Genomic DNA, 27,997 nt, shown 5'->3' with positions numbered 1-27,997 from the left:
CATGTTCCCCTCAGACACCCCGGTGAAAAATTAACTCTTTTTTTCTACTAGTAGTTGGTTGTTAGCACAACCCCTCCCGACCTCCATTCCTCCATGGAATTGCTTTGTGGATTGAGCAGAGAGAAGCATTTTATTGTTGAGGTTAAAAGGTGAGCAGGCTAGAGAGATACAACAGCACTAAATTTACCTTTATCTTATTAGCAGGCTGACTGATTGCTCCACGTCGGCCTCATAAATCCTATTAATTGACTTGTTCTCCTTGACTTTTACAAGGCCCTGGAATTACTGTACAACAGTCGCAACACCAAATTAATTGTTCCTATGGCTTAGGTGACACAGAAGAGTAATTAGTGCCATTTTTTCCACTAATAGGGAAAGAGAAAGAACCGTAATTCCAGCTCCATGGATGCCACAGGAAGGGATTAGCAGGTAGTCTGACATTTGTTGTATTTCAGGTGCTGCGGATACACAAACCCTGGACTTGTTGGTGTGATTGGTGTAGATATCTGGCTTCAGCTTAGAACCAGCAAAGAAAAAATATTGCTGCCCTTAGACAAAGCAGAAACTGCAATTAGGTTCCTTAGAGGTCCACAGCAACACCATATTCTGGCACAAGGGAAATCCTACTGTAACCTTGTCGGTTTGCCAAATCCCACCTTTAGGGAAGCCTCCACCATCTTGTCTCCACACATACTCTCCCGGCCCAAGGCCTGGGGAATCCAGATCTCCCTCCCCATTAAAGACTGTTCAGTCAAATCCAGCTTTTCCAAAAAAAAATTGATTTAGGAATGATATAAAATAGAAACATAGAAGAGTGACAGCAGAAAAAGGTGGTCCATTGAGTCTGCCCCGTTATTCAAAACAGCACCCACCATTCCACTACGTATCTCAGTACCTGCTTGTCCACTGGTCACCTCTGCACCCCCTTGCCCATTACTGATAACCTCTGCACCTGTCATTCACCATTGGGCCCTTTTGACCCACCTTTCCAACCACCACTACTGCTCAAATCCACACTTCCTGCACCCCTCTTCCACCCCCTTCTGCCACTGCCACGCCTTCCACAACTGCAACCCCTTCCCTCTCCTTCTACTTCTACCACTGCAAACCCTGAGCCCTTCTACACACGGTCGGACATTCTGACAACCAAATACATTGGATTTTGTCAGACGGATCTTGTCCGAAACTGTTGCATACACGCGGTCGGACAAAGTTGTCGGAAAATCCGATTGTGCATAACGTGATGATGTTATTTCCTTACGACGGGACTACGTTCAGGCTAGTAGCCAATAGCTTTGGTCTAGGAATTTGATCTGAGAATGCGTGGCACTTTGTCCGTCGGAGTAGGCTACACATGATAGGAGTATGTCCGATCGGAGCATTTTGTCTGAAAATTTTACCGGCAAGTTGGAAAAGTTGGTCCGTCGGATATTCAGACGAAAACAGTCCGATGGAGACCACACACAGTCAGAATATTCGACAAAACAGTCCAATAGGACACATTTCGCCGGAATCTCCGACCGTGTGTACAAGGGCTTATACTTCTGCACCTCTTCCACCTCCTTCAACAACTGCAAACCCTTCTACTTCTGCACTCCTTCCACCTCCGCAAACCCTTCCACTTCTGCACCTCTTCCACCTCCTTCTACCACTGGACCCCTTCCATCTCCTTCCTCCACTGCAAACCCTTCCACTTCTGCACCCCATCCACCTCCTTCTTACACTGCAAACCCCCCTCTTTCCTTCACTGCAAACCCTTCTACTTCTGCACCCTTCCACCTCCTTCTTCCACTGCAAACCCACCTTCTTCCTTCACTGCACACCCTTTCACTTCTGCACCTCTTCCACCTCCTTCCATCACTGCAAACTCTTTCACTTCTGCACCCCATCCACCTCCTTCTTACACTGCAAACCCCCCTCTTTCCTTCACTGCAAACCCTTCTACTTCTGCACCCTTCCACCTCCTTCTTCCACTGCAAACCCACCTCCTTCCTTCACTGCACACCCTTTCACTTCTGCACCTCTTCCACCTCCTTCCATCACTGCAAACTCTTTCACTTCTGCACCCCATCCACCTCCTTCTTACACTGCAAACCCCCCTCTTTCCTTCACTGCAAACCCTTCTACTTCTGCACCCTTCCACCTCCTTCTTCCACTGCAAACCCACCTCCTTCCTTCACTGGACACCCTTTCACTTCTGCACCTATTCCACCTCCTTCCATCACTGCAAACTCTTTCACTTCTGCACCCCTTCCACCACTGCAAACCCTTTTACTTCTACTCCTCTAATACCTCCTTCTACCACTGCAAACCCTTCCACGTCTGCACCCCATCCACATCCTTTCTCCACTGCAAACCCTTCCACTTCTGCACGCCTTCAACCTCCTTCCACCACTGAACTTTTTTTCTCTTCTGCACCCCTTCCACTTCCTTCTGCCACTGCAAACCCTTCCACGTCTGCACCCCTTCCACCCCCTTCTTCCACTGCAAACCCTTCCACTTCTGCACCCCTTCCACCTCCTTCTTTCACTGTAAACCCTTCCACTTCTGCACCCCTTCCACCTCCTTCTTCCACTGCAAACCCTTCCACTTCTGCCCCCCTCCATCTCCTTCTTCCACTGCAAATCCTTCCACTTCTGCACCCCTTCCACCTCCTTCTTCCACTGCAAACCCTTCCACTTCTGCCCCTCCTTCCATCTCCTTCTTCCACTGCAAATCCTTCCACTTCTGCATCCCTTCCACCTCCTTCTTCCACTGCAAACCCTTCCACTTCTGCACTCCTTCCACCTCTTTCTTCCACTGCAAATCCTTCCAATTATGCACCCCTTCCAGCTCCTTCCGCCACTGCAAATCCTTCCACTTCTGCATCCCTTCCACCTCCTTCTTCCACTGCAAACCCTTCCACTTCTGCACTCCTTCCACCTCTTTCTTCCACTGCAAATCCTTCCAATTATGCACCCCTTCCAGCTCCTTCCGCCACTGCAAATCCTTCCACTTCTGCACCCCTTCCACCTCCTTCTTCCACTGCAAACCCTTCCACTTCTGCCCCCCCCCCCCTCCATCTCCTTCTTCCACTGCAAATCCTTCCACTTCTGGACCCTTTCCACCTCCTTCTTTCACTGCAAACCCTTCCACTTCTGCACCCCTTCCACCTCCTTCTTCCACTGCAAACCCTTCCACTTCTGCCCCTCCTTCCATCTCCTTCTTCCACTGCAAATCCTTCCACTTCTGCATCCCTTCCACCTCCTTCTTCCACTGCAAACCCTTCCACTTCTGCACTCCTTCCACCTCTTTCTTCCACTGCAAATCCTTCCAATTATGCACCCCTTCCAGCTCCTTCCTCCACTGCAAAACCTTTCACTTCTGCACTCCTTCCACCTCCTTCCACCACCGAAACCCTTCCACCTCCTTTCTTCACTGCAAACCCTTTCACTTCTGCTCCCCTAATACATCCTTCTACCACTGCAAACCTTTCCACATCTGAACCGCTTCCACCTCCTTTCTCCACTGCAAACCCTTCCACTTCTGCACCTCTATTTCTCCAGTGAAGGCAGGCAAAAAAAAAAAATAGACAGGGCAATCTCAGCATCGAGACTTAGAGAACCCAGCAACAGATGTGGGGCATGTGCTCTGGGTTCCTGGGATTAGCGACCATGGAACATTTTGGGAGGTATTGAGACATCATCTTTGTCCATAGATAGAATGTGTGATACCTTAAAATATAGGTCTGTAGCCTTTTAGCACTGAGGAGGATCAGGGGTCAGCTCCTACCATGGAAATCTCTGCCTAGTGTAAGGAAAAGTATAACTGAATTGCAGACTGTGTGTATGTCACCAAGGTTTTTCACCCACACGTAGTGAGGGGCTTCACAACTTTTGTCTGTAGTGGAGAAAACAAACTTTTTGTTTTCTCAGATCTTGGTAAGTTCTGTTTGGGTTCTGGAGCCCAGACACTTTGAAGAGTTTTGGGTGGGGCGAAGCCTCAAGTTCTAGGTTCCCTTTTTTTACCTATTAGCACAGAACTCACTGATGATTTAGCTGTGTATGGAACTAACTGGGGCTCAGGGCACCCTGCAGAGCATCTTGCAGTAGGCTTATACAGACTTGTCTTGCCTAAAAAAAAAAGGTCATGTTTGTGCCAAGACAGACTGAGGGTCTGATTAGACTAGGTAGCCATGAAGCGGGGTTTATGTTCTGTGTGATGCTGTGTATGGGAAAATCCTTGTGAAGAGACCTTTGTATATGAATAAAAGTGGATGGACAGATTTTCTAACACAACTTCGTGAGTGGACTGAGTCCTTGAAGCTCTACATTTGAGGCTAAAATATCACAATGATATTGGGTTGGGTATGGCCAATCTCATTTGGGGGGTGCAGCAAAAAAAGTCAGGGGGCATCATATTAAGTCACTTTCAGTCTGGCACGCGGTGTGACAGAGATGCATGGAACCCATATTTCCTGCATGCTTCTATACTGTAGGTCACAACCCAGAAGTAACGTCTGACAGGTAGTGCGGAGGCGGTGCAAGCATGAACAGGGAATGCTAGTATGTCATTAGATTAGGATAATTAAACAGAACCTGTGCCCCTTTAAATCAGGTGACCCTATCAGAGTCCTTCAGAAATCTTCATTAAAGTCCATCTTTACCTCAGGGTCCCCAACTGACCCCCCCTTTATATCAAGGTCCCCAACTGACTCCCCCTTTATATCAGGGTCCCCAACTGACTTCCCCCTTGCACCAGGGTCCCCAACTGACTCCCCACTTGCATCAGGGCCCCCAACTGATTCCCCCCTTACATCAGGGTCCCCAACTGACTCCCTCCTTACATCAGGGTCCCCAACTGACTCCCTCCTTACATCAGGGTCCCCAACTGACTCCCTCCTTACATCAGGCTCCCCAACTGACTCCCTTGTTACATCAGGGTCCCCAACTGATTTCCCCTTACATTAGGGTCCCCAACTGATTCCCCCCTTACATCAGCATCCCCAATGGATTCCCACCTACATTAGGGTCCCCAACAGATTCCCCCTACATCAGGGTCCCCAACTGACTCCCCCTTTACATCAGGATCCCCAAATGACTCCCCCTTACATCAGGGTCCCCAACTGACTCCCCCATTACATCAGGGTCCCCAACTGACTCTCTCCTTACATCAGGGTCCTCATCAGAGTTTCCTCTTACATTAAATGTCCCCATCAGAGTCACCCTTTACATCAATTACCCCTATCAGAGTGCCCCCTTATATCAACTTCCCTCATCAGAGTGCCACCTTACATCAACTGTCCGCATTAGAGTCTCCCTTGCATCAACTACCCCATCAGAGTGCCCCTTACATCAGTTACTCCCATCAGAGTGCCCTTCACATCAATTATCGCCATCAGAGTATCCCTTACATCAACTGCTCCATTGGAGTGCCCCTTACATCAACTGTCCTCATCAGAGTCCCCCCTGCATCAATTACCCCCATCAGAGTTCCCCTTACATTAATCACCCCATCAGAGTGTCCCCTTACATCAATTACCCCCATCAGAGTGCCCCCTTACATTAATTACCCCATCCGCGCGCCCCCTTACATCATTTACCGTTTTTTCAACTGCCCCCATCAAAGTGACCCTTACATTCAACTGTCCGCATCAGAGTCTCCCTTACATCAATTGTCCTCATCAGAGGCCCCCCTTACATCAATTACCCCCATCAGAGTCTCTCTTACATGAATTGCCTCCATCAAAGTCTACCTTACATCAATTGCCTCCATCAGAGTCTCCCTTACATCAATTTCCCCCACCAGAGTCCCCCTTACATCAATTACCCCCATCAGAGTGCTTCCTTACATTAATTGTCCCCATCAGAGTCTCCCTTACATCAATTACCCCCATCAAAGTCTCCATTACATAAATTGTCCCCATTAGAGTTTCCCCTACATCAATTGCCCCCATCAACATCTCCCCCACATCAATTACCCCCATTAGAGTCTCCCTTACATTAATTGTCTCCATCAGACTGGCTCATGAATCAGTGAATGCTCTCAGAGACTGGGGGGGCTGCAACTTAAATCTGGGGGGGGGGGGTACTGGAATGGGGCTCGTCTTTTATATCCTCATACATTCAATGTATGTACAGATCTGCAGAATGGAGTCAGTCAGTGAAATGAACGATTGTACGGTTTCCGATATTTCCGGTAATAATTCTTATGTATAAATAAATAATTGTGCAATGAGGCAGCTGGCGAGCTTGGCGGGATTCCAGGCTGTACAGGCGGGGAGGGGGAGGGGGGCTGGTGGCAGATTGGAGGGTGGGTCACCTTCCCACTATACAGCTCGCTTATAGTTGGGATTTGGCCAAACCTCTTCAAGTGGACCTGTCAGTACAAGTCTGCACAGATACATCCCTGACCGGCCACAATGTACATCCGCAGTATGATTTACAAATAAAAACATCTTCCTCTTATCAGTAAAAAGCCGTACACGCAGTATCAGGACAGGCTCATCTAGTATCCAGGGCAGCAATGCAATAACTGTGCCCTTCCCCCACTGCCGTAAAATGAGTGTACCATCCATTCTCTCCCGCCTTGATCTGCTGCACCTGGGGCAGCCGCTCCCTCCTGCCCCCCTGACCCTTAAATGAAATAACAAGCTAGCAACACCGGAGGGTGGCGGGAGGGGGGGAGTCCCCTCCCGGCACCCGCAAGAATGATCAAGCAGTGGAACAGCCACTATGATCGTTCTTATGGTGTAGGGAATCGCCGGCTGAAAAAGCTGATATCTGAACGATGCCTGTAGCTGCCCCCATCATTCAGATATCACCGCACAAAGGCAAGGACGTCAGATGACGGCGGGTGGGTGGGAAGCGGTTAAACCTGTTTAACAATTTGTTCCAAATATGCGTAAATTTGAAAATTCGTCAATTTGAAAATTTGTAAGTTTGAAAATTCTAAATTAGGAAATTTGAAAATCCGAAAACCCCAAAAATTTGAAAATCTAAAATAATAACCAACTAATAATAACTTAATTATCACTAACTATTAAATTATAGGTATTGGAATTTCCTTTCAAATTTGGCTGTTAGTGAACGTAACGAATATGAATTTATCTGAAGTTATGAATAATCCAAAGTTAGGAATCATCCGAAATAACGAATGTCATATATAAACAAATGGAACGTAACAAATGAATAATAAGAAATAACAATATTAATAATAATAATAATAATGCTTTATTGAATGCTAGTCAAAGTATGTATCTCACACAGAGTTGTGCTGTGGATACATTGGGGTATATTATTATTAATAATATTAATAATGCTTTATTATTATTATTTATTAATAATTTGATCTGTTTCATTTGTTTAGATACGGCATTCGTTATTTTGGATAATTCGTAACTTCGGATAAATTTGTATTAGTTACGTTCACTAACAGCGAAATTTGAAAGGAGATTCCAATACCTATAATTTAATAGTAATAGTTATTAGTTAGTTATTATTTCAGATTTTAACATTTTTGGGTTTTCAAATTTTCATCCTTATTTTCAGATTTTCATTCTTTTGACTTTTTTTGTTCTTATTCTCGGATTTTCGAATTTTTATATTTTCGAATTTTTGAATATCTATAATTTAATAGTTAGTTATTATTAATTAGTTTGTTAGTAATTATTTATAATTTTTGGATTTTCATTCTTTTCAAATTTTCGGATATTCGTTCTCATTTTTGGATTTTTGAATTTTCAAATTTACGAAATTTTCGAATTTACGAATTTACAAATTCACTAATTTTAGAATTTTCTAATTTGTCGAATGTACGAATTTACAAATCTACAAATTTTCACATTTTTGAATTTACAAATGATCAAATTTATGAATTATCGAATCATCGATTCTACGAATTTATGAATTATCAAATTCATGAATTATCAAATTCATGAATTATCAAATTCATGAATTTATGAATTATTGAATTATCAAATTTATGAATTATTGAATTATCAAATTATCAAGTTTAAGAATTTACGAATTATTGAATTATCAAGGTTATGAATTTCACGAATTATCAAATTATTGAATCATCAAATCTAAGAATTTCTGAATTATCGAATTTACAAATTATCAAATTATCAAATTTACAAATTTACAAATGATCAAATTATCAAATTTACGAAGTTACAAATTAAAGAATTTACAAATTATGGAATTATCGAATAATCGAATCGACGACTTTATGAATTATCGAATTATCAAATTTACGAATTATCGAATTTAGGAATTGTCAAATCATCGAATCTACGAATTTATGAATTATCAAATTTACGAATGATCAAATTTATGAATTTACGAATGATCAAATTATCGAATTTACAAAGTTACGAATGATCAAATGATCAAATTTACGAAGTTACGAATTATAGAATTTACAAATTATCAAATTATCGAATCATCGAGTCTACGAATTATCGAATTTAGGAATTATCGAATTATCAAATTTATGAAGTTACGAATTATAGAATTTACATATTATCGAATAATCAAATCTAGGACTTTACGAATTATCAAATTATCAAATTTATGAATTATCAAATCATCGAATCTACGAAAGTTTATGAATTATCGAATTTACGAATTTACGCAAATTTTTGAAGCTGAATTTTCAAATTCACCGTATATACTCGAGTATAGGCCGACCCGAATATAAGCCGAGGCCCCCAATTTACCCCCAAAAAAACTGGCAAACTTATTGACTCGTGTATAAGCCGAGGGTGAGACATGCCTGTCCATCCCTGTGTGTGTGTCCGTCCATCCCTGTGTGTCCGTCCATCCCTGTGTGTCCGTCCATCCCTGTGTGTCCGTCCATCCATCCCTGTGTGTGTGTGTGTCCATCCATCCATCCATCCCTGTGTGTGTGTGTCTCCATCCATCCATCCATCCATCCCTGTGTGTGTGTGTGTGTCTCCATCCATCCATCCATCCCTGTGTGTGTCTCCATCCATCCACCCATCCCTGTGTGTGTCTCCATCCATCCACCCATCCCTGTGTGTGTGTGTATCCATCCGTGTGTGTGTGTGTGTGTGTGTGTGTGTGTGTGTGTGTGTGTGTGTGTGTGTGTGTGTCCAGCCTACCTTTGTCCCGAGCCTCCGTCCCGTGCCTTGCCTCCTTGCCTCCGTTCCGTCCCGTGCCGTCCCGTGCCGTGCCGTGCCTTGCCGTCGTGTCGTGCCTTGCCTTGCCTTGCCTCCGTCCCGTCCCGTGCCGTGCCGTGCCTTGCCTTGCCTTGCCTTGCCTCCGTCCCGTGCCCTCTTCGGCGGCCATTGTAAAATTCAAAAGCCGCGCCTCCTCCTTCGCCTGTGATAGGCGGAACACTGAATTTCCCAGCAGCCTGTGTTCCGCCTATCACTGACGTCGTATCATCCTCGTCCGTAGTACGAGGATGATACGATGTCCGTGATAGGCGGAACACAGGCTGCTGGGAAATTCAGTGTTCCGCCTATCACAGGCGAAGGCGGAGCCGGAGGCGCGGCTTTTGAATAGTAGAATGGCCGCTGTCTGTCTGCTCGACACGCTGATCGAGCGGGCAGACAGCGATGACTCGAGTATAAGCCGAGGGGGGCACTTTCAGCCTCAAAAAAGAGGCTGAAAATCTCGGCTTATACTCGAGTATATACGGTAAGAATTTATGGATTTTTGAATTTACAAATTTAAGAATTTACGAATTTTCTAATTTACGAATTGCGATCATAACGATTGACCTGAAAAAAATAAATATAAATGAAACGAAAAAGAACAAATGTTTCGGCAGCGTGGCATCTCTATTTAGGACGCAAGCCCTGTGGCACACATCTGCGCATGCGTGGGGGGGGCGGGCCAAAATTCTCACCTAGACGAGTAACATGGAAGTGCTGCCTTGCACTACAAATAAATTATTTTCCATTATAAAAATTTTATTTGTGAGAGAGGGAAGAGGAGGCATCACCTTAAAGTGGTTCTAAAGGTCCAAGGTTTTTTACCTTCATGTATTCTATGCATAAGGGTAGAAAACAATCTGCCCCCCAATACTTTCCTGAGCCCCATCTTCCTCCAGTGATGTGCACAAGAGCCTCGGCTGTCCCAGGACTCTCCCTCCTCATTGGCTGAGGCAGCAGAGGGCACCATTGTCTCCCACTGCTGTCAATCACAGCCAGTGAGCCAATGAGGAGAGAGAGGGGGCGGGGTGTGTCTGAATGGATGTAGCTTTCTAAATAACATCACAGCACCGTGCCTCAGTAATCCTCTCAAAAGCTCCCCCCACCCTCATGAAAGCAGTGGGAGGAGTTATGCAAATATCAAAATGACTTGATAAGCGGGGGTCGGTCTGGAGGAGTGGGCGTTCCTAGGCAGGCTGTATTTGCGCTAGGGCTACAACAAACGATTATTTTCATAATCGATTAGTTGGCCAATTATTGTTTCTATTAATCAGATAACATCATTAAAAAACGTAATATTCATTTTTTTTCATTTATTTAAAGTAGTAATGAAAATTATGGGGCACTATTCCTCCCGTGAACACCAATGATGGGGCACTATTGCTCCCGGGAACACCAATGATGGGGCACTATTGCTCCCGGGAACACCAATGATGGGGCACTTTTCCTCCCGGGAACACCAATGATGGGACACTATTCCTCCCGGGAACACCAATGATGGGGCACTATTCCTCCCAGAAACACCAATGATGGGGCACTATTCCTCCCAGAAACACCAATGATGGGGCACTATTCCTCCCGGGAACACCAATGATGGGGCACTATTCCTCCCGGGAACACCAGTGATGGGGCATTATTCCTCCCAGGAACACCAATGATGAGGCACTATTCCTCCCGGGAACATCAATGATGGGGCACTATTCCTCCCGGGAACACCAATGATGGGGCATTATTCCTCCCGGGAATAGTGATGGCCGAACGGTTCGCCCGGCGGTCGTTTCGCGGTGAATTTCAGCCGTTTGCCGTCCGCTCGTTCGCTCGACTATTGGCGTCGTTCGCCCCGGCGGACTTACGTGTTTAATGTGTAAAAGAACTTTGACCTATGATGACACATCCATCATGGGGTACAGGACAGCCAATTGAGACATGACAGCACATGGACACTTGGACATTCCCCCTAACCTATAAATACACCCGATCCGGTGGCCATTTTACATTCTTTCTTCTGTCACTATAGGGAAAGGTTGCTGTGTGGAGTAGGGAGAGATAAATCGCTAGCTATTTGGTACACAAAAGTTCTTTTCAGGACTGGTATAGGTGTTAGGTGTATATAGGTTTGCTGTGCTACTGATTGTTGCAGCAGCCTGAGTGTCTTTTGTCAGTTTAGAGAAAGGGACAGGATGGTGTGTGCTACAGGAAGAGTCAGTTTAGTCGTCATCATCATCATCATCATCATCATCATTAGCTGTTACTATCAGGTCCACAAAAGAGCTGTTCCAGTAACCACTAATTGTTACAGTCTCCTCTTTTCTGCCACTTTATATAGGGACAGGCAGGAAGCAGTGTGTCAGGCAGTGAGGGTCAGTTTAAAGAGTTGCTGTTACTATTAGTTCCACAAAGGTTCTTTTCAGGAGTGGTATCAGTGGTATGGTAATAGGCTTGTACACGTATAATATTCTTTCTTCCAAATATAGAAAGAATATTATACTTGACTGCTGCCCTTCTGCTGTAGTCTGCTAATCATTCACAACTCCCTTGTTCCACAAAGCTCTTTATCAGGACTGGTAACTGGGTCTGTGTAGGGTGCTACAGTACATAGGGTTGAGTGCGGTACAGTCTGCTGTTCTGTAAGGACCGCTATCGGTCCACAATAGATAGGGTTGAGGTGCACCACTGCTGACCGCCGCCCTATACTGCAGCAGTCCTTCATTGGTATAGGGACTGAAGTACAGTCTGCTAATCACTAACACACAACCTGCTTGGTCCACAAAAGTTCTTATAAGGACTGGTAACTTGGTCTAGGGTGCTACAGTACATAGGGTTGAGTGAGGTACAGTCTGCTATTCTATAAGGACTGTTATCGGTCCACAATACATAGGGTTGAGGTGCACTACCTTCTTTCTTCATTTGGCTCACTTCCTTGTCCCAAAAAAGCACACCGTACTATATGCCCCTACCCTCCTCTTTGAAGAGGTTGAGCGGTGTCATATTTCTACTGGGGCTGCTTATGATATCCCTGTGCTGTGCTGACTTCCTCCTGGGGGTTCTTATTATGAGGGGATCACACCATCCCTGTGCTGTGCTGACTTCCTCCTGGGGGTTCTTATTATGAGGGGATCACACCATCCCTGTGCTGTGCTGAGTTTCTCCTGGGCCTGCTTATTATGAGGGGATCACACCATCCCTGTGCTGTGCTGACTTCCTCCTGGGGGTTCTTATTATGAGGGGATCACACCATCCCTGTGCTGTGCTGACTTTCTCCTGGGCCTGCTTATTATGAGGGGATCACACCATTCCTGTGCTGTGCTGACTTCCTCCTGGGGGTTCTTATTATGAGGGGATCACACCATCCCTGTGCTGTGCTGACTTACTCCTGGGGGTTCGTATTATGAGGGGATCACACCATCCCTGTGCTGTGCTGAGTTTCTCCTGGGCCTGCTTATTATGAGGGGATCACACCATCCCTGTGCTGTGCTGACTTCCTCCTGGGGGTTCTTATTATGAGGGGATTACACCATCCCTGTGCTGTGCTGACTTCCTCCTGGGGGTTCTTATTATGAGGGGATCACACCATCCCTGTGCTGTGCTGAGTTTCTCCTGGGCCTGCTTATTATGAGGGGATCACACCATCCCTGTGCTGTGCTGACTTCCTCCTGGGGCTGCTTACAGTGCTGCTGTCAGTGCTGTATATCACGGTGCTGATGTCAGTGCTTAAGGTCACGCTTCTGATGTCAGTACTCTCTATCACGGTGCTGCTGTCAGTGCTGTATATCACTGTGCTGATGTCAGTGCTGTATGTCACGCTGCTGATGTCAGTGCTCTCTATCACGGTGCTGCTGTCAGTGCTGTATATCACGGTGCTGATGTCAGTGCTGTATGTCACGCTTCTGATGTCAGTGCCCTCTATCACGGTGCTGCTGTCAGTGCTGTATATCACGGTGCTGATGTCAGTGCTTAATGTCACGCTTCTGATGTCAGTACTCTCTATCACGGTGCTGCTGTCAGTGCTGTATATCACGGTGCTGATGTCAGTGCTATATGTCACGCTGCTGATGTCAGTGCCCTCTATCACGGTGCTGTTGTCAGATGCCTCTATCACGGTGCAGGTGTCATTGTTGTATGTCACGCTGCTGGTGATCATCTCCTGCACCCTCTTCTTTGCCTACTCTGGTCCCTGACCTTCCTTCTCCTCCATTGCCTTCATGCGCTCCACAGTCCTGAATTGTCACAACAACTTCCCATATAAAAAAAGAATGCTTGTAGTTATCGATCCCAAATTCACCTCATACATGTATTATGTCATTGGCCATGTGGTGGGACTATGTTTGCCCAGCTAATAATTATCTTGTGGCTGCAAATTTGACCTAAAGGTTTGCGAAGTTCGCCTCCCATTGAAGTCAATGGGGCCCGCGGCGAACGTTCGGTTTCGCGAACGGTCGGCCTCGTTCGCGGTCCGCGTTCGCGAAACGTCCCGTCGGAAGTTCGTCCATCACTACCCGGGAACACCAATGATGAGGCACTATTCCTCCCGGGAACATCAATGATGGGGCACTATTCCTCCTGGGAACACCAATGATGGGGCACTATTCCTCCTGGGAACACCAATGATGGGGCACTATTCCTCCCAGAAACACCAATGATGGGGCACTATTCCTCCCGGGAAACACCAATGATGGGGCACTATGTACCGGGAACACCAATGATGGGGTACTATTCCTCCCGGGAAACACCAATGATGGGGCACTATGCCTACCGGGAACACCAATGATGGGGTACTATTCCTCCCAGGAACACCAATGATGGGGCACTATTCTTCACGGGATACCAATAATGGGGCACTATTCCTCACGGGAACACCAATGATGGGGCGCTATGCCTCCTGGGAACAATAGTAATGGGGCACTATTCCTCCCAGGAACACCAATAATGGGGCACTATTCCTCCCAGGAACACCAATGATGGGGCACTATTCCTCCCAGGAACACCAATGATGGGGCAAGATTCCTCCCAGGAACACCAATGATGGGGCACTATTCCTCCCAGGAACACCGATGATGGGGCACTATTCAGCCCAGGAACACCAGTGATGGGGTACTATTCCTCCCTGGAACACCAATGATGGGGCACTATTCCCCCAGGAACACCAGTGATGGGGTACTATTCCTCCCGGGAACACCGATGATGGGGCACTATTTCCCCCAGGAACACCAGTGATGGAGTACTATTCCTCCCAGGAACACCGATGATGGAGCACTATTCCTCCCAGGAACACCGATGATGGAGCACTATTCCTCCCAGGAACACCGATGATGGAGCACTATTCCTCCCAGGAACACCAATGATGGGGCACTATTTCTCCCAGGAACACCAATGATGGGGCACTATTCCCCCTTCCCCTTCCCAGGAACACCAATGGGGCATTATTTCCATTTCTGTATGGCCATTAGCCGCTACCTTTACAGTGTGCAGCTCGGCTCTCACGGCTGCTCCTCGCCTCATTCCCTTGAAGCAGCAGCAGGCGGGGCTGAGAATAACAAGGGGGGGGACTGATGTCAGCGTGGAGGAGAGGCGTGGATGTGCGGCGAGGAGGAGAGGCGCGGACGTCCGGCGATGAGGAGGAGAGGCGCGGACGTACGGCGCGGGCGTGCCTGGTCACATACAGCGGCGCAGCCGCCTTGTACACAGGAGGATTCACAGGAGGATTCTAACGGAAGGAAGGTGCGGACCAACTAATCGATAATGAAAATCTTTCACAACGATTTTCATTATTGATTATTATCGATAATTTCGATCAATCGCTTCAGCCCTAATTTACGCACAAACCATTAATGCGATGCATGATTGAAAGAACTGAAATCCAGTGAATGAAAGGGCTGTGGCCAGAGGAGGAACATTCTAAAACGACGCCGGACGTCCTCCAGCCAGGAAATGGTGCAGGGCTCTTTCTGACTTGCCGCAGCTTCTAATGCACGTTGTGAGAAGCTCACAGTGTGCAGTGAAATCAGAGGAAGCCGTTTCAGTCCAGGAGAGGAGGGAAGGGAGAGGAGGGAAGGGAGAGGAGGGAAGGTCGGGAGTCTCCAGCTTTAATTTACTGTCCTCTGAAGTGAGATGAAACAATCCTCCCGACTTCTCCAGGATTAGAACGAGATTTACTAATTCACGAGTATTGATCCGCCCCTTATTACGGAACCCGCCGGGTTTGAGGACTATTGACAGCCTAAAGCCACTGGCGATTAAATAATGCTAAAGCGGCAATAAAGGGATTTGACATCAGAACACTTCGCATTCTCTGGTTCTCGTCGGTGTCGGAATCCTATCATTTGCTATTCAGCGTCAGATCCTCGTCGAGCTTTGTTTCGAGCCCCCCTGCTCGCTCTCCTCGGGGCGTTTGTTTAATCTCGGAGTGATGATTAATGGGCAGCATGCTTCTCTCCCGCCACTCGGCAGAGTTTACACCAAAGCCTTCTGTTCCGGGGAGACTCACGCCAAAGCCTTGATTCCGACCTTTGAAGCCGACAATAGGATAAGCGCATTTTATTTTTTATTTTTTAAAACAGCGGCGAAAACATTCTTTAATCCCAAAGCACTGCAAATATTACAAAAGCAGAAGCCGTGAACCGGAGATAAATTATTTATTTTTTTATTATAAATGGAATTACGGCTCGTACAATGTTCTCCCTGCGCAACGTAAAAAAAAGTCCGTACAGCCAATGTGCAATATGTGAGTTAAAGTGGATGCTTAATCTGCTTATAATTTTATCATTAACCCCCCTCATCAATGAGGTGGTTGTTGGGGGGAATCTGCAGGCAAGGGGCTTATCAGAATCTGTAAGTCCCCTTTAATAGAGGCTCCAGATACCCCACCATGGAAAGGAGTATGGGTCTCTATGCAATTTTTTCTGTATTCTTGATGCACAGAGTCCCTGGCAGAGCACCTTCTCTCCATGTTGATGTGGACAAGGGCCTCTTGACCAAAACCCTGGCCTGGTGGTTGTGGGTGGGTTTATCAGAATCTGAAAGCCCCCTTTAATAGAGGCCTCCAGATAACCCCCCACATGACCCTGGCTGGTGGTTGTGGGGGGGGGGGTCTGGTGGCAAGGGGCTTATCAGAATCTGTAAGTCCCCTTTAATAGAGGCTCCAGATACCCCACCATGGAAAGGAGTATGGGTCTCTATGCAATTTTTTCTGTATTCTTGATGCACAGAGTCCCTGGCAGAGCACCTTCTCTCCATGTTGATGTGGACAAGGGCCTCTTGACCAAAACCCTGGCCTGGTGGTTGTGGGTGGGTTTATCAGAATCTGAAAGCCCCCTTTAATAGAGGCCTCCAGATAACCCCCCACATGACCCTGGCTGGTGGTTGTGGGGGGGGGGGGGTCTGGTGGCAAGGGGCTTATCAGAATCTGTAAGTCCCCTTTAATAGAGGCTCCAGATACCCCACCATGGAAAGGAGTATGGGTCTCTATGCAATTTTTTCTGTATTCTTGATGCACAGAGTCCCTGGCAGAGCACCTTCTCTCCATGTTGATGTGGACAAGGGCCTCTTGACTAAAACCCTGGCCTGGTGGTTGTGGGTGGGTTTATCAGAATCTGAAAGCCCCCTTTAATAGAGGCCTCCAGATAACCTCCCACATGGCCCTGGCTGGTGATTGTGGGGGGGGGGGGGGGGTCTGAGGGCAAGGGGCTTATCAGAATCTGGAAATCCCCTTTAATAGAGGCTCCAGATACCCCACCAGGAAAAGAAATATGGGTCTGTATGCAGTTGTTTCTGTATTCTTGATGCACAGAGTCCCTGGCACACCACCTTGTCCCCATGTTGATGAGGACAAGGGCCTCTTGCCCAAAACCCTGGCTGGTGTTTGTCGGGGAGTCTGAGGGAAAGGGGCTTATCAGAATCTGGAAGTCCCCTTTAATAGAGGCCCCACCATGGAAAGGAGTATGGGTCTCTATGCAATTTTTTCTGTATTATTGATGCACAGAGTCCATGGCAGAGCACCTTGTCTCCATGTTAATGAGGACAAGGGCTTCTTGCCCAAATCCCTGGCCTGGTGGTTGTGGGTGGGTTTATCAGAATCTGAAAGCCCCCTTTAATAGAGGCCTCCAGGTACCCCCACCCTCCACATGACCCTGGCTGGTGGTTGTGGGGTCTGAGGGCAAGGGGCTTATCAGAATCTGGAAGTCCCCTTTAATAAAGGCTCCAGATACTCCACCATAGAAAGGAGTATGGGTCTTTGTGCAACAAGAATACAGAAGAAGTTGCATAGAGTCCCCCCTGGCAGAGCACTTTGTCCCCCTGTTGATGAGGACAAGGGCCTCTTGCCCAAAACCCTGGCTGGTGTTTGTGGGGGAGTCTGAGGGAAAGGGGCTTATCAGAATCTGGAAGTCCCCTTTAATAGAGACTCCAGATACTCCACCAGGGAAAGCAGTATGGGTATCTATGCAATTTTTCTGTATTCTTGATGGAGTATGGGTCTCTGTGCAACAAGAATACAGAAAAAATTGCATAGAGCCCAGCCTGGCAGAACACCTTGTCCTCATGTTGATGCGACAATGGCCTCTTGCCCAAAACCCTGGCTGGTGGTTGTAGGGGAGGGGGTCTGAGGGAAAGGGGCTTATCAGAATCTGGAAGTCCCCTTTAATAGAGGCCCCAGATACCCCACCACAGAAAGGAGTATGGGTCTCTGTGCAACAAGAATACAGAAAAAGTTGCATAGAGTCCCCCCTGGCAGAGCACCTTGTCCCCCTGTTGATGAGGACAAGGGCCTCTTGCTCAAAACCCTGGCTGGGGGGTCTGCAGGCAAGGGGCTTATCAGAATCTATAAGTCCCCTTTAATAGAGGCCCCAGATACCCCACCAGGGGAATGAGTATGGGTCTCTGTGCAACAAGAATACAGAAAACATTGCATAGCGTCCCCCCTGGCAGAGCACCTTGTCCCCATGTTGATGAGGACAAGGGCCTCTTGCCCAAAACTCTGGCTGGTGGGTCTGGGGTTGTGGAAAGGGGCGGGGGTCTGCAGGCAAGGGGCTTATTGGCCCTTTAACAGAGTCCTCCAGATAAACCCCCCACCCCACATGATTTTTCATGGTTCTCTGTGCAGCAAAGCACCTTGTTCCTGTGTTGATGAGGACAAGGGCCTCTGGCCCACAACCTTGGCCTGGTGGTTGTAGGGATGGGGCTTATCAGAGTCTGGAAGCCCCCTTTAATAGAGGCTTCCAGATACCACCTCCTCCCCCCTCCAAAGTGAATGGGTCTCCGTGCAGCAAAAATGAAACTCTTTAAGATTGCATGGATTTTGAGGGGGTAATTCATACAAAAAAGTGTGAGGTCCCCCTCAATCTGAGAATGCAGCCTGGCCACAGCACCTTGTCCTAATGTTGATGAAGACAAGGACTTCTTTTCCACAACCCTGGCATGGTGGTTGGTGGAGGATCTGCAGGCAAGGGGCTTGTCAGAATCTGGAAACCCCCTTTAATAGAGGCTCCCATATATCCCCCCCCCCACATGAATGAGTATGGGTCTCTGTGGAGAGCAAAAATTAAGAAAAAAATAACCTAGAGTCCCCCCAAAATTCATACCAGACCCTTTCAGTCCTGTAGGAATTTAAAGGGGATATCAAACACACAAAAATAAAAAATGTGTGATTTCCCCCTAAAAATCCATATCAGACCCTGAATCTGAACATGCAGCCTGGCTGACCAGGAAAGGGGGGGGGGGGAGCAGGTGTGACACCAACCCAAATCACACCAGGCCACATATCCTTAACATGGGAGCAGGGCTGTCTTTAAGGCAGGGCAAAAGGGGCAGCTGCCCTGGCACAGCCATTGTTGTGGGGCCCAAAGCAGCTGCCCCTTGAGTCTACACTTCCTGAAAATAGTTGGCAAGTTGGTTTGGGAGGGCCACAACCCTGGTTGTGGAAGTCTTCAGACGAGGGGCGTATCGGAATCTGGGATCCCCGTTTAATGATAAGCAGGCCCCCAGGTACCAATCTCCCCCATGTGAATGAATATTGGGAACATGACTAGGGTGACCACATTTAAAAACTGCCCTTCAGGGACACCCACAATCTCAAAAAAAGATGAGGGGGCTAATGTAGTCTCAGGGTTGGCGGGGAATTTGGTGGCGGAAGTATTTGTCAGGGGAATGGCTGGCATCCCGACACCAAGCTAGATATGGTGTCAGGATGGTCAAATCACATTATTTCTATTACCACATTGTAAAATATCATGAAATAGTTCAGCTCACCATAATGAAGAATCAGTGGGAACCCTGAGCTTGTCACTTGACACCAGATGCAGAGTGCCACCATCGCCCGCCCCCAGACACAGCTTGTTACTTGCCACCGTCACCTGACACCAGATGCAGCGCGTCCCTTGCCACTGTTGCCTGCCACCAGATGCAGTGTGCCACTTTCCACCTGTACCCTGCCACCATATGCAGTGTGCCACTTGCCACCCATAACTTGCCACCAGATGCAGTGTACCACTTGCGACCCATAGCCTGCCACCAGATGCAATGTGCCCACATGCCACGCATAGCCTGCCATCAGATACAGTGTGCCACTTGCCACCCGTATCCTGCTACCAGATGCAGTGTGCCACTTGCCACCCATAGCCTGCCACCAGACACAATGTGCCTCTTGCCTCCAATAGCCTGCCACCAGATACAGTGTGCCACTTGCCACCCATAGCCTGCCACCAGATACAGCGTGCCACTTGCCACCCATAGCCTGCCACCAGATACAGTGTGGCCCTTGCCACCCCTGTAGACTGCCACCAGATGCAGTGTGCCACTTGCCACCCATAGCTTTCCACCAGATGCAGTGTGCCACTTGCCACCCATAGCCTGCCACCAGATGCAGGAGAGGTCAGGCACTCATAGATCTTATCCAGCAGCAGCACACAGAACAGACACCAGATGCCCAGTCCCTGCTGCTGTCACTCCCTCTGCATGCCGCCGGGCGGTGGGCACCGAGGAAGGAGGTGGGTGGAGAGGAGACACTGCCTGGAGAGTGAATATAATGCCAGTCCCTGCTGCTTTCTGCTGGGTGCCTGGAGAAGGAGGAGGTGCCGATGTGGGTGGAGATAGCAGTGCAGCACTAAGCATGGGCCTCACTCCTGGCCTCATTGAGAGATTGAGAGTCTGTGATGTCACTGGTTGCTAGACGCCAGGCGGGCCGGCCCTAGCAACCAGTTCCGGAAGTGTAGGGAAATTGAATTACTAGTTAGTAGGTGGTGCCTGTGACCTCAATTTCATTCCGGGACACTGTATTGTCCCGGAATGAAGGTACAGAGATGGCAATTGCGGGACAGTCCCGGGCAATCCAGGACACGTGGGCACCCTACAATAGGGCCAGTGATGTCACTGCTTGTGAAGGACTCGGCAGTGCCTGTATCCACCGACATCCTCAACAACCACTATTGACAGATGCAAGCTGTTAGATAATAATAGTTGTATAATAGAGGTGGTAATATTACTATTGTACATGAGCTTCTGCCAAACAGGTAAATGTTCAGGCATTTGTCCAAACGCATTAAAAAGCTAGAGTTTGGAACTTGTGTTTGGACCAAACCTTGAGCTCATCCCTACTGCTGATCCTTAAAACTGAAAAAAAAAAGAGGCCCTGCTAACAGAAAAAAATAAATAAAAATGAGGTAGCTAAGTTACAGTGAGAGATAGCATGAAAACCTGCATCCTTCAGGAACGGCCAGCTTTATCGACATAGGAGGAGATATAGGTGAGAAACGGGTAAATGTAAAGCAGGCAGTGCCTTTAAGAACTTAGTCCACCCAAAGCTTATATTTCAGTTTCTTATATCTCGGGGCCCCTGAAGGGGAGTTCCCAGGCCATGGTAATCCAAAAGGGTTAATTATGAAATATGCAGCAGAGGGAGTGAGACTATTTTGGGGTCCAGCCCAAAACTCAGGGAGGTGCAGAGGGGTTTTCATTCCAGAAGTCCCAAGAGACAAAAGAAGCCATCAGGTTACACCTACTCATCAAATTCCACTTATAACTGAACCATTAGAGGGTGGGCTGATCCTTTAAGGAATACATCTTACTATCTATACTAGGGATATGCAATTAGCGGACCTCCAGCTGTTGCAAAACTACAAGTCCCATCATGCCTCTGCCTCTGGGTGTCATGCTTGTGGCTGTCAGAGCCTTGCTATGCCTCATGGGACTTGTAGTTCTGCAACAGCTGTAGGTCCGCTAATTGCCTATCCCTGATATACTATACATCGGGGTACACTTTGTGCCTCAAATTACAACATCGCTCATGATGGGGGTATACAGCAGTATTCAGATGACGTCAGAAGGTACATCAGAAGGTCCCTCACCTGTATACGCATAGTGTACGAGGGCTTTAAGAGCATCCGGGTCGACGCCTTCCATTTTGATCTCCTCTTCTTTAGCTTCGCGAACGTCGTTTGTAAACATTGCGGCAAAGTAGTCGGAGACAGCGCTCAGAACCAACCTAGAGAGAAAAATGTTCTGGTGATTGGGAGACATTGTTGCATTAATCTTTGCCTAACTGACTGCATTCTATGATAGCTTTAGTGTCATAACCCCCAGCCGTCTCTAATTCCGTAGAAGTGTTCTGGGATTTTTCACCAATCCTGGGGTACATCGGACCCACCCTTTGACCCAATTCCCGGCTCTGGGGTTCTTGTTCAAGCACCCAAAGCCGATATCTGACTGACATTTGTACAGGAGAGTTAGGAACACTTATACCGACCGTTTCTAGTCATGTGATGAAAATGACACCGCTAGGGAAGTCGGGGATGGGTTCCCTCAATGTACTGAGAGGTGTTATGCTGGTCTAAGGTCTGCAGGGGTGATGTTGAAGAGAAGGGAGGGTGCTGATCTAAGGTCTGAAGAGAGGCTGATTGGAGGCTGATTTGAGGTCTGAAGAGGGGCTGATTGGAGGCTGATTTGAGGCCTGAAGAGGGGCTGATTGGAGGCTGATCTGAGGCCTGAAGAGGCGCTGATTGGAGGCTGATCTGAAGTCTGAAGAGAAGCTGATCTGAGGTCTGAACAGGGGCTGATCTGAGGTCTGAAGTGGGGCTGATCTGAAGTCTGAAGAGGGGCTCATCTGAGGTATGAAGTGGGGCTGATCTGAGGTCTAAGGAGGGGCTGGTCTGAGGTCTGAAGAGGGGCTGATCTGAGGTCTGAAGTGGGGCTGATCTGAGGTCTGAAGAGGGGCTGATCTGAGGTCTGAAGAGGGGCTGATCTGAGGTCTGAAGTGGGGTGGATCTGAAGTCTAAAGAGGGGCTGATCTGAGGTCTGAAGAGGGGCTGATCTGAGGTCTGAAGAGGGGCTGGTCTGAGGTCTGAAGAGGGGCTGGTCTGAGGTCTGAAGAGGGGCTGATCTGAGGTCTGAAGTGGGGTGGATCTGAAGTCTAAAGAGGGGCTGATCTGAGGTCTGAAGAGGGGCTGATCTGAGGTCTGAAGAGGGGCTGGTCTGAGGTCTGAAGAGGGGCTGATCTGAGGTCTGAAGAGGGGCTGATCTGAGGTCTGAAGAGGGGCTGATCTGAGGTCTGAAGTGGGGTGGATCTGAAGTCTAAAGAGGGGCTGATCTGAGGTCTGAAGAGGGGCTCATCTGAGGTCTGAAGTGGGGTGGATCTGAAGTCTGAAGAGGGGCTGATCTGAGGCCTGAAGAAGGACGGATTGGGGACTAATCTGAGGTCTAAAGAGGGGCTGATTGGGGACTGATCTGAGGTCTGAAGAAGGACTAATTGAGGGCTGAGCTGAGGTCTGAAGAGGGGCTGATCTGAGGTCTGAAGAGGGGCTGGTCTGAGGTCTGAAGAGGGGCTGGTCTGAGGTCTGAAGAAGGACGGTTTGGGGACTAATCTGAGGTCTGAAGAGGGGCTGATCTGAGGTCTGAAGAGGGGCTGGTCTGAGGTCTGAAGAAGGACGGTTTGGGGACTAATCTGAGGTCTGAAGAGGGGCTGATTGGGGACTGATCTGAGGTCTGAAGAAGGACTAATTGAGGGCTGAGCTGAGGTCTGAAGAGGGGCTGATCTGAGGTCTGAAGAGGGGCTGATCTGAGGTCTGAAGAGAGGCTGATCTGAGGTCTGAAGAGGGGCTGATCTGAGGTCTGAAGTGGGGTGGATCTGAAGTCTGAAGAGGGGCTGATCTGGGCATGAAGAAGGAAGGATTGGGGACTAATCTGAGGTCTGAAGAGGGGCTGATTGGGGACTGATCTGAGGTCTGAAGAACAACTGATTGGAGGCTGATCTGAGGTCTGAAGAGGGGCTGATCTGAGGTCTGAAGAGGGGTTCATCTGAGGTCTGAAGAGGGGCTGATCTGAGGTCTGAAGAGGGGCTGATCTGAGGTCTGAAGAGGGGCTGATCTGAGGTCTAAAGAGGGGCTGATCTGAGGTCTGAAGAGGGGCTGATCTGAGGTCTGAAGAGGGGCTGGTCTGAGGTCTGAAGAGGGGCTGATCTGAGGTCTGAAGAGGGGCTGGTCTGAGGTCTGAAGAGAGGCTGGTCTGAGGTCTGAAGAGGGGCTGATCTGAGGTATGAAGAGGGGCTGGTCTGAGGTCTGAAGAGGGGCTGGTCTGAGGTCTAAAGAGGGGCTGATCTGAGGTCTAAGGAGGGGCTGGTCTGAGGTCTGAAGAGGGGCTGATCTGAGGTCTGAAGTGGGGCTGATCTGAGGTCTGAAGAGGGGCTGATCTGAGGTCTGAAGAGGGGCTGATCTGAGGTCTGAAGTGGGGTGGATCTGAAGTCTAAAGAGGGGCTGATCTGAGGTCTGAAGAGGGGCTGATCTGAGGTCTGAAGAGGGGCTGGTCTGAGGTCTGAAGAGGGGCTGATCTGAGGTCTGAAGAGGGGCTGATCTGAGGTCTGAAGAGGGGCTGATCTGAGGTCTGAAGTGGGGTGGATCTGAAGTCTAAAGAGGGGCTGATCTGAGGTCTGAAGAGGGGCTCATCTGAGGTCTGAAGTGGGGTGGATCTGAAGTCTGAAGAGGGGCTGATCTGAGGCCTGAAGAAGGACGGATTGGGGACTAATCTGAGGTCTAAAGAGGGGCTGATTGGGGACTGATCTGAGGTCTGAAGAAGGACTAATTGAGGGCTGAGCTGAGGTCTGAAGAGGGGCTGATCTGAGGTCTGAAGAGGGGCTGGTCTGAGGTCTGAAGAAGGACGGTTTGGGGACTAATCTGAGGTCTGAAGAGGGGCTGATCTGAGGTCTGAAGAGGGGCTGGTCTGAGGTCTGAAGAAGGACGGTTTGGGGACTAATCTGAGGTCTGAAGAGGGGCTGATTGGGGACTGATCTGAGGTCTGAAGAAGGACTAATTGAGGGCTGAGCTGAGGTCTGAAGAGGGGCTGATCTGAGGTCTGAAGAGGGGCTGATCTGAGGTCTGAAGAGAGGCTGATCTGAGGTCTGAAGAGGGGCTGATCTGAGGTCTGAAGTGGGGTGGATCTGAAGTCTGAAGAGGGGCTGATCTGGGCATGAAGAAGGAAGGATTGGGGACTAATCTGAGGTCTGAAGAGGGGCTGATTGGGGACTGATCTGAGGTCTGAAGAACAACTGATTGGAGGCTGATCTGAGGTCTGAAGAGGGGCTGATCTGAGGTCTGAAGAGGGGTTCATCTGAGGTCTGAAGAGGGGCTGATCTGAGGTCTGAAGAGGGGCTGATCTGAGGTCTGAAGAGGGGCTGATCTGAGGTCTAAAGAGGGGCTGATCTGAGGTCTGAAGAGGGGCTGATCTGAGGTCTGAAGAGGGGCTGGTCTGAGGTCTGAAGAGGGGCTGATCTGAGGTCTGAAGAGGGGCTGGTCTGAGGTCTGAAGAGAGGCTGGTCTGAGGTCTGAAGAGGGGCTGATCTGAGGTATGAAGAGGGGCTGGTCTGAGGTCTGAAGAGGGGCTGGTCTGAGGTCTAAAGAGGGGCTGATCTGAGGTCTGAAGAGGGGCTGATCTGAGGTCTAAAGAGGGGCTGATCTGAGGTCTGAAGAGAGGCTGGTCTGAGGTCTGAAGAGGGGCTGGTCTGAGGTCTGAAGAGGGGCTGGTCTGAGGTCTGAAGTGGGGCTGATCTGATGTCTGAAGAGGGGCTGATCTGAGGTCTGAAGAGGGGCTGATCTGAGGTCTGAAGTGGGGTGGATCTGATGTCTAAAGAGGGGCTGATCTGAGGTCTGAAGAGGGGCTGATCTGAGGTCTGAAGTGGGGTGGATCTGAAGTCTGAAGAGGGGCTGATCTGAGGCCTGAAGAAGGACGGATTGGGGACTAATCTGAGGTCTGAAGAGGGGCTGATTGGGGACTGATCTGAGGTCTGAAGAAGGACTAATTGAGGGCTGAGCTGAGGTCTGAAGAGGGGCTGATCTGAGGTCTGAAGAGGGGCTGGTCTGAGGAAGGATGGTTTGGGGACTAATCTGAGGTCTGAAGAGGGGCTGATCTGAGGTCTGAAGAGGGGCTGGTCTGAGGTCTGAAGAAGGACGGTTTGGGGACTAATCTGAGGTCTGAAGAGGGGCTGATTGGGGACTGATCTGAGGTCTGAAGAAGGACTAATTGAGGGCTGAGCTGAGGTCTGAAGAGGGGCTGATCTGAGGTCTGAAGAGAGGCTGATCTGAGGTCTGAAGAGGGGCTGATCTGAGGTCTGAAGTGGGGTGGATCTGAAGTCTGAAGAGGGGCTGATCTGGGCATGAAGAAGGAAGGATTGGGGACTAATCTGAGGTCTGAAGAGGGGCTGATTGGGGACTGATCTGAGGTCTGAAGAACAACTGATTGGAGGCTGATCTGAGGTCTGAAGAGGGGCTGATCTGAGGTCTGAAGAGGGGCTGATCTGAGGTCTGAAGAGGAGCTGATCTGAGGTCTGAAGAGGAGCTGATCTGAGGTCTGAAGAGGGGCTGATCTGAGGTCTAAAGAGGGGCTGATCTGAGGTCTGAAGAGGGGCTGATCTGAGGTCTGAAGAGGGGCTGATCTGAGGTCTGAAGAGGGGCTGATCTGAGGTCTGAAGAGGGGCTGATCTGAGGTCTGAAGAGGGGCTGATCTGAGGTCTGAAGAGGGGCTGGTCTGAGGTCTGAAGAGGGGCTGGTCTGAGGTCTGAAGAGGGGCTGGTCTGAGGTCTGAAGAGGGGCTGGTCTGAGGTCTGAAGAGAGGCTGGTCTGAGGTCTGAAGAGGGGCTGATCTGAGGTCTGAAGAGAGGCTGGTCTGAGGTCTGAAGAGGGGCTGATCTGAGGTCTGAAGAGGGGCTGGTCTGAGGTCTGAAGAGGGGCTGGTTTGAGGTCTAAAGAGGGGCTGATCTGAGGTCTGAAGAGGGGCTGATCTGAGGTCTGAAGAGGGGCTGATCTGAGGTCTGAAGAGAGGCTGGTCTGAGGTCTGAAGAGGGGCTGATCTGAGGTCTGAAGAGGGGCTGGTCTGAGGTCTGAAGAGGGGCTGGTCTGAGGTCTGAAGAGGGGCTGATCTGAGGTCTGAAGAGGGGCTGATCTGAGGTCTAAAGAGGGGCTGATCTGAGGTCTGAAGAGGGGCTGATCTGAGGTCTGAAGAGGGGCTGGTCTGAGGTCTGAAGAGGGGCTGGTCTGAGGTCTGAAGAGGGGCTGGTCTGAGGTCTGAAGAGGGGCTCATCTGAGGTCTGAAGTGGGGCTGATCTGAGGTCTGAAGAGGGGCTCATCTGAGGTCTGAAGTGGGGCTGATCTGAGGTCTGAAGAGGGGCTGATCTGAGGTCTGAAGAGGGGCTGATCTGAGGTCTAAAGAGGGGCTGATCTGAGGTCTGAAGTGGGGTGGATCTGAAGTCTGAAGAGGGGCTGATCTGGGCATGAAGAAGGAAGGATTGGGGACTAATCTGAGGTCTGAAGAGGGGCTGATTGGGGACTGATCTGAGGTCTGAAGAACAACTGATTGGAGGCTGATCTGAGGTCTGAAGAGGGGCTGATCTGAGGTCTGAAGAGGGGTTCATCTGAGGTCTGAAGAGGGGCTGATCTGAGGTCTGAAGAGGGGCTGATCTGAGGTCTGAAGAGGGGCTGATCTGAGGTCTGAAGAGGGGCTGATCTGAGGTCTGAAGAGGGGCTGATCTGAGGTCTGAAGAGGGGCTGATCTGAGGTCTGAAGAGGGGCTCATCTGAGGTCTGAAGAGGGGCTGATCTGAGGTCTGAAGAGGGGCTGGTCTGAGGTCTGAAGAGGGGCTGATCTGAGGTCTGAAGAGGGGCTGATCTGAGGTCTGAAGAGGGGCTGATCTGAGGTCTGAAGAGGGGCTGATCTGAGGTCTGAAGAGGGGCTGATCTGAGGTCTGAAGTGGGGCTGATCTGAGGTCTGAAGAGGGGCTGATCTGAGGTCTAAAGAGGGGCTGATCTGAGGTCTGAAGTGGGGTGGATCTGAAGTCTGAAGAGGGGTGGATCTGAGGTCTGAAGAGGGGCTGATCTGAGGTCTGAAGAGGGGCTGGTCTGAGGTCTGAAGAGGGGCTGATCTGAGGTCTGAAGAGGGGCTGATCTGAGGTCTGAAGAGGGGCTGATCTGAGGTCTGAAGAGGGGCTGATCTGAGGTCTGAAGAGGGGTTCATCTGAGGTCTGAAAAGGGGCTGATCTGAGGTCTGAAGAGGGGCTGAACTGAGGTCTGAAGAGGGGCTGATCTGAGGTCTGAAGAGGGGCTGATCTGAGGTCTGAAGAGGGGCTGGTCTGAGGTCTGAAGAGGGGCTGATCTGAGGTCTGAAGAGGGGCTGGTCTGAGGTCTGAAGAGGGGCTGGTCTGAGGTCTGAAGAGGGGCTGCTCTGAGGTCTGAAGAGGGGCTGATCTGAGGTCTGAAGAGGGGCTGATCTGAGGTCTGAAGAGGGGCTGATCTGAGGTCTGAAGTGGGGCTGATCTGAGGTCTGAAGAGGGGCTGATCTGAGGTCTAAAGAGGGGCTGATCTGAGGTCTG

The 27,997-nt window shown here is 49.2% G+C and overlaps 1 protein-coding gene across 2 annotated transcripts in view; it reads right to left on the bottom strand.

Annotated features, from left to right (window-relative positions):
* KLHL4 (kelch like family member 4) overlaps positions 1 to 27,997 on the bottom strand; it is a 605,202-nt gene that overhangs the window by 133,407 nt on the left and 443,798 nt on the right. For both annotated transcript variants that reach the window (XM_077485270.1, XM_077485275.1), the window contains one exon: positions 21,499 to 21,635. In XM_077485270.1, the coding sequence (XP_077341396.1) occupies positions 21,499 to 21,635 (137 nt within the window). The remainder of the gene's footprint in view (positions 1 to 21,498; positions 21,636 to 27,997) is intronic.

Source organism: Lithobates pipiens, unplaced genomic scaffold, assembly GCF_037356315.1.
Source record: "Lithobates pipiens isolate NorthernLeopardFrog02 unplaced genomic scaffold, aLitPip1_a1.2 Scaffold_1, whole genome shotgun sequence".
NCBI classification, from domain to species: Eukaryota; Metazoa; Chordata; class Amphibia; order Anura; family Ranidae; genus Lithobates; species Lithobates pipiens.
This window is presented reverse-complemented; position numbering and strand designations above follow the sequence as displayed.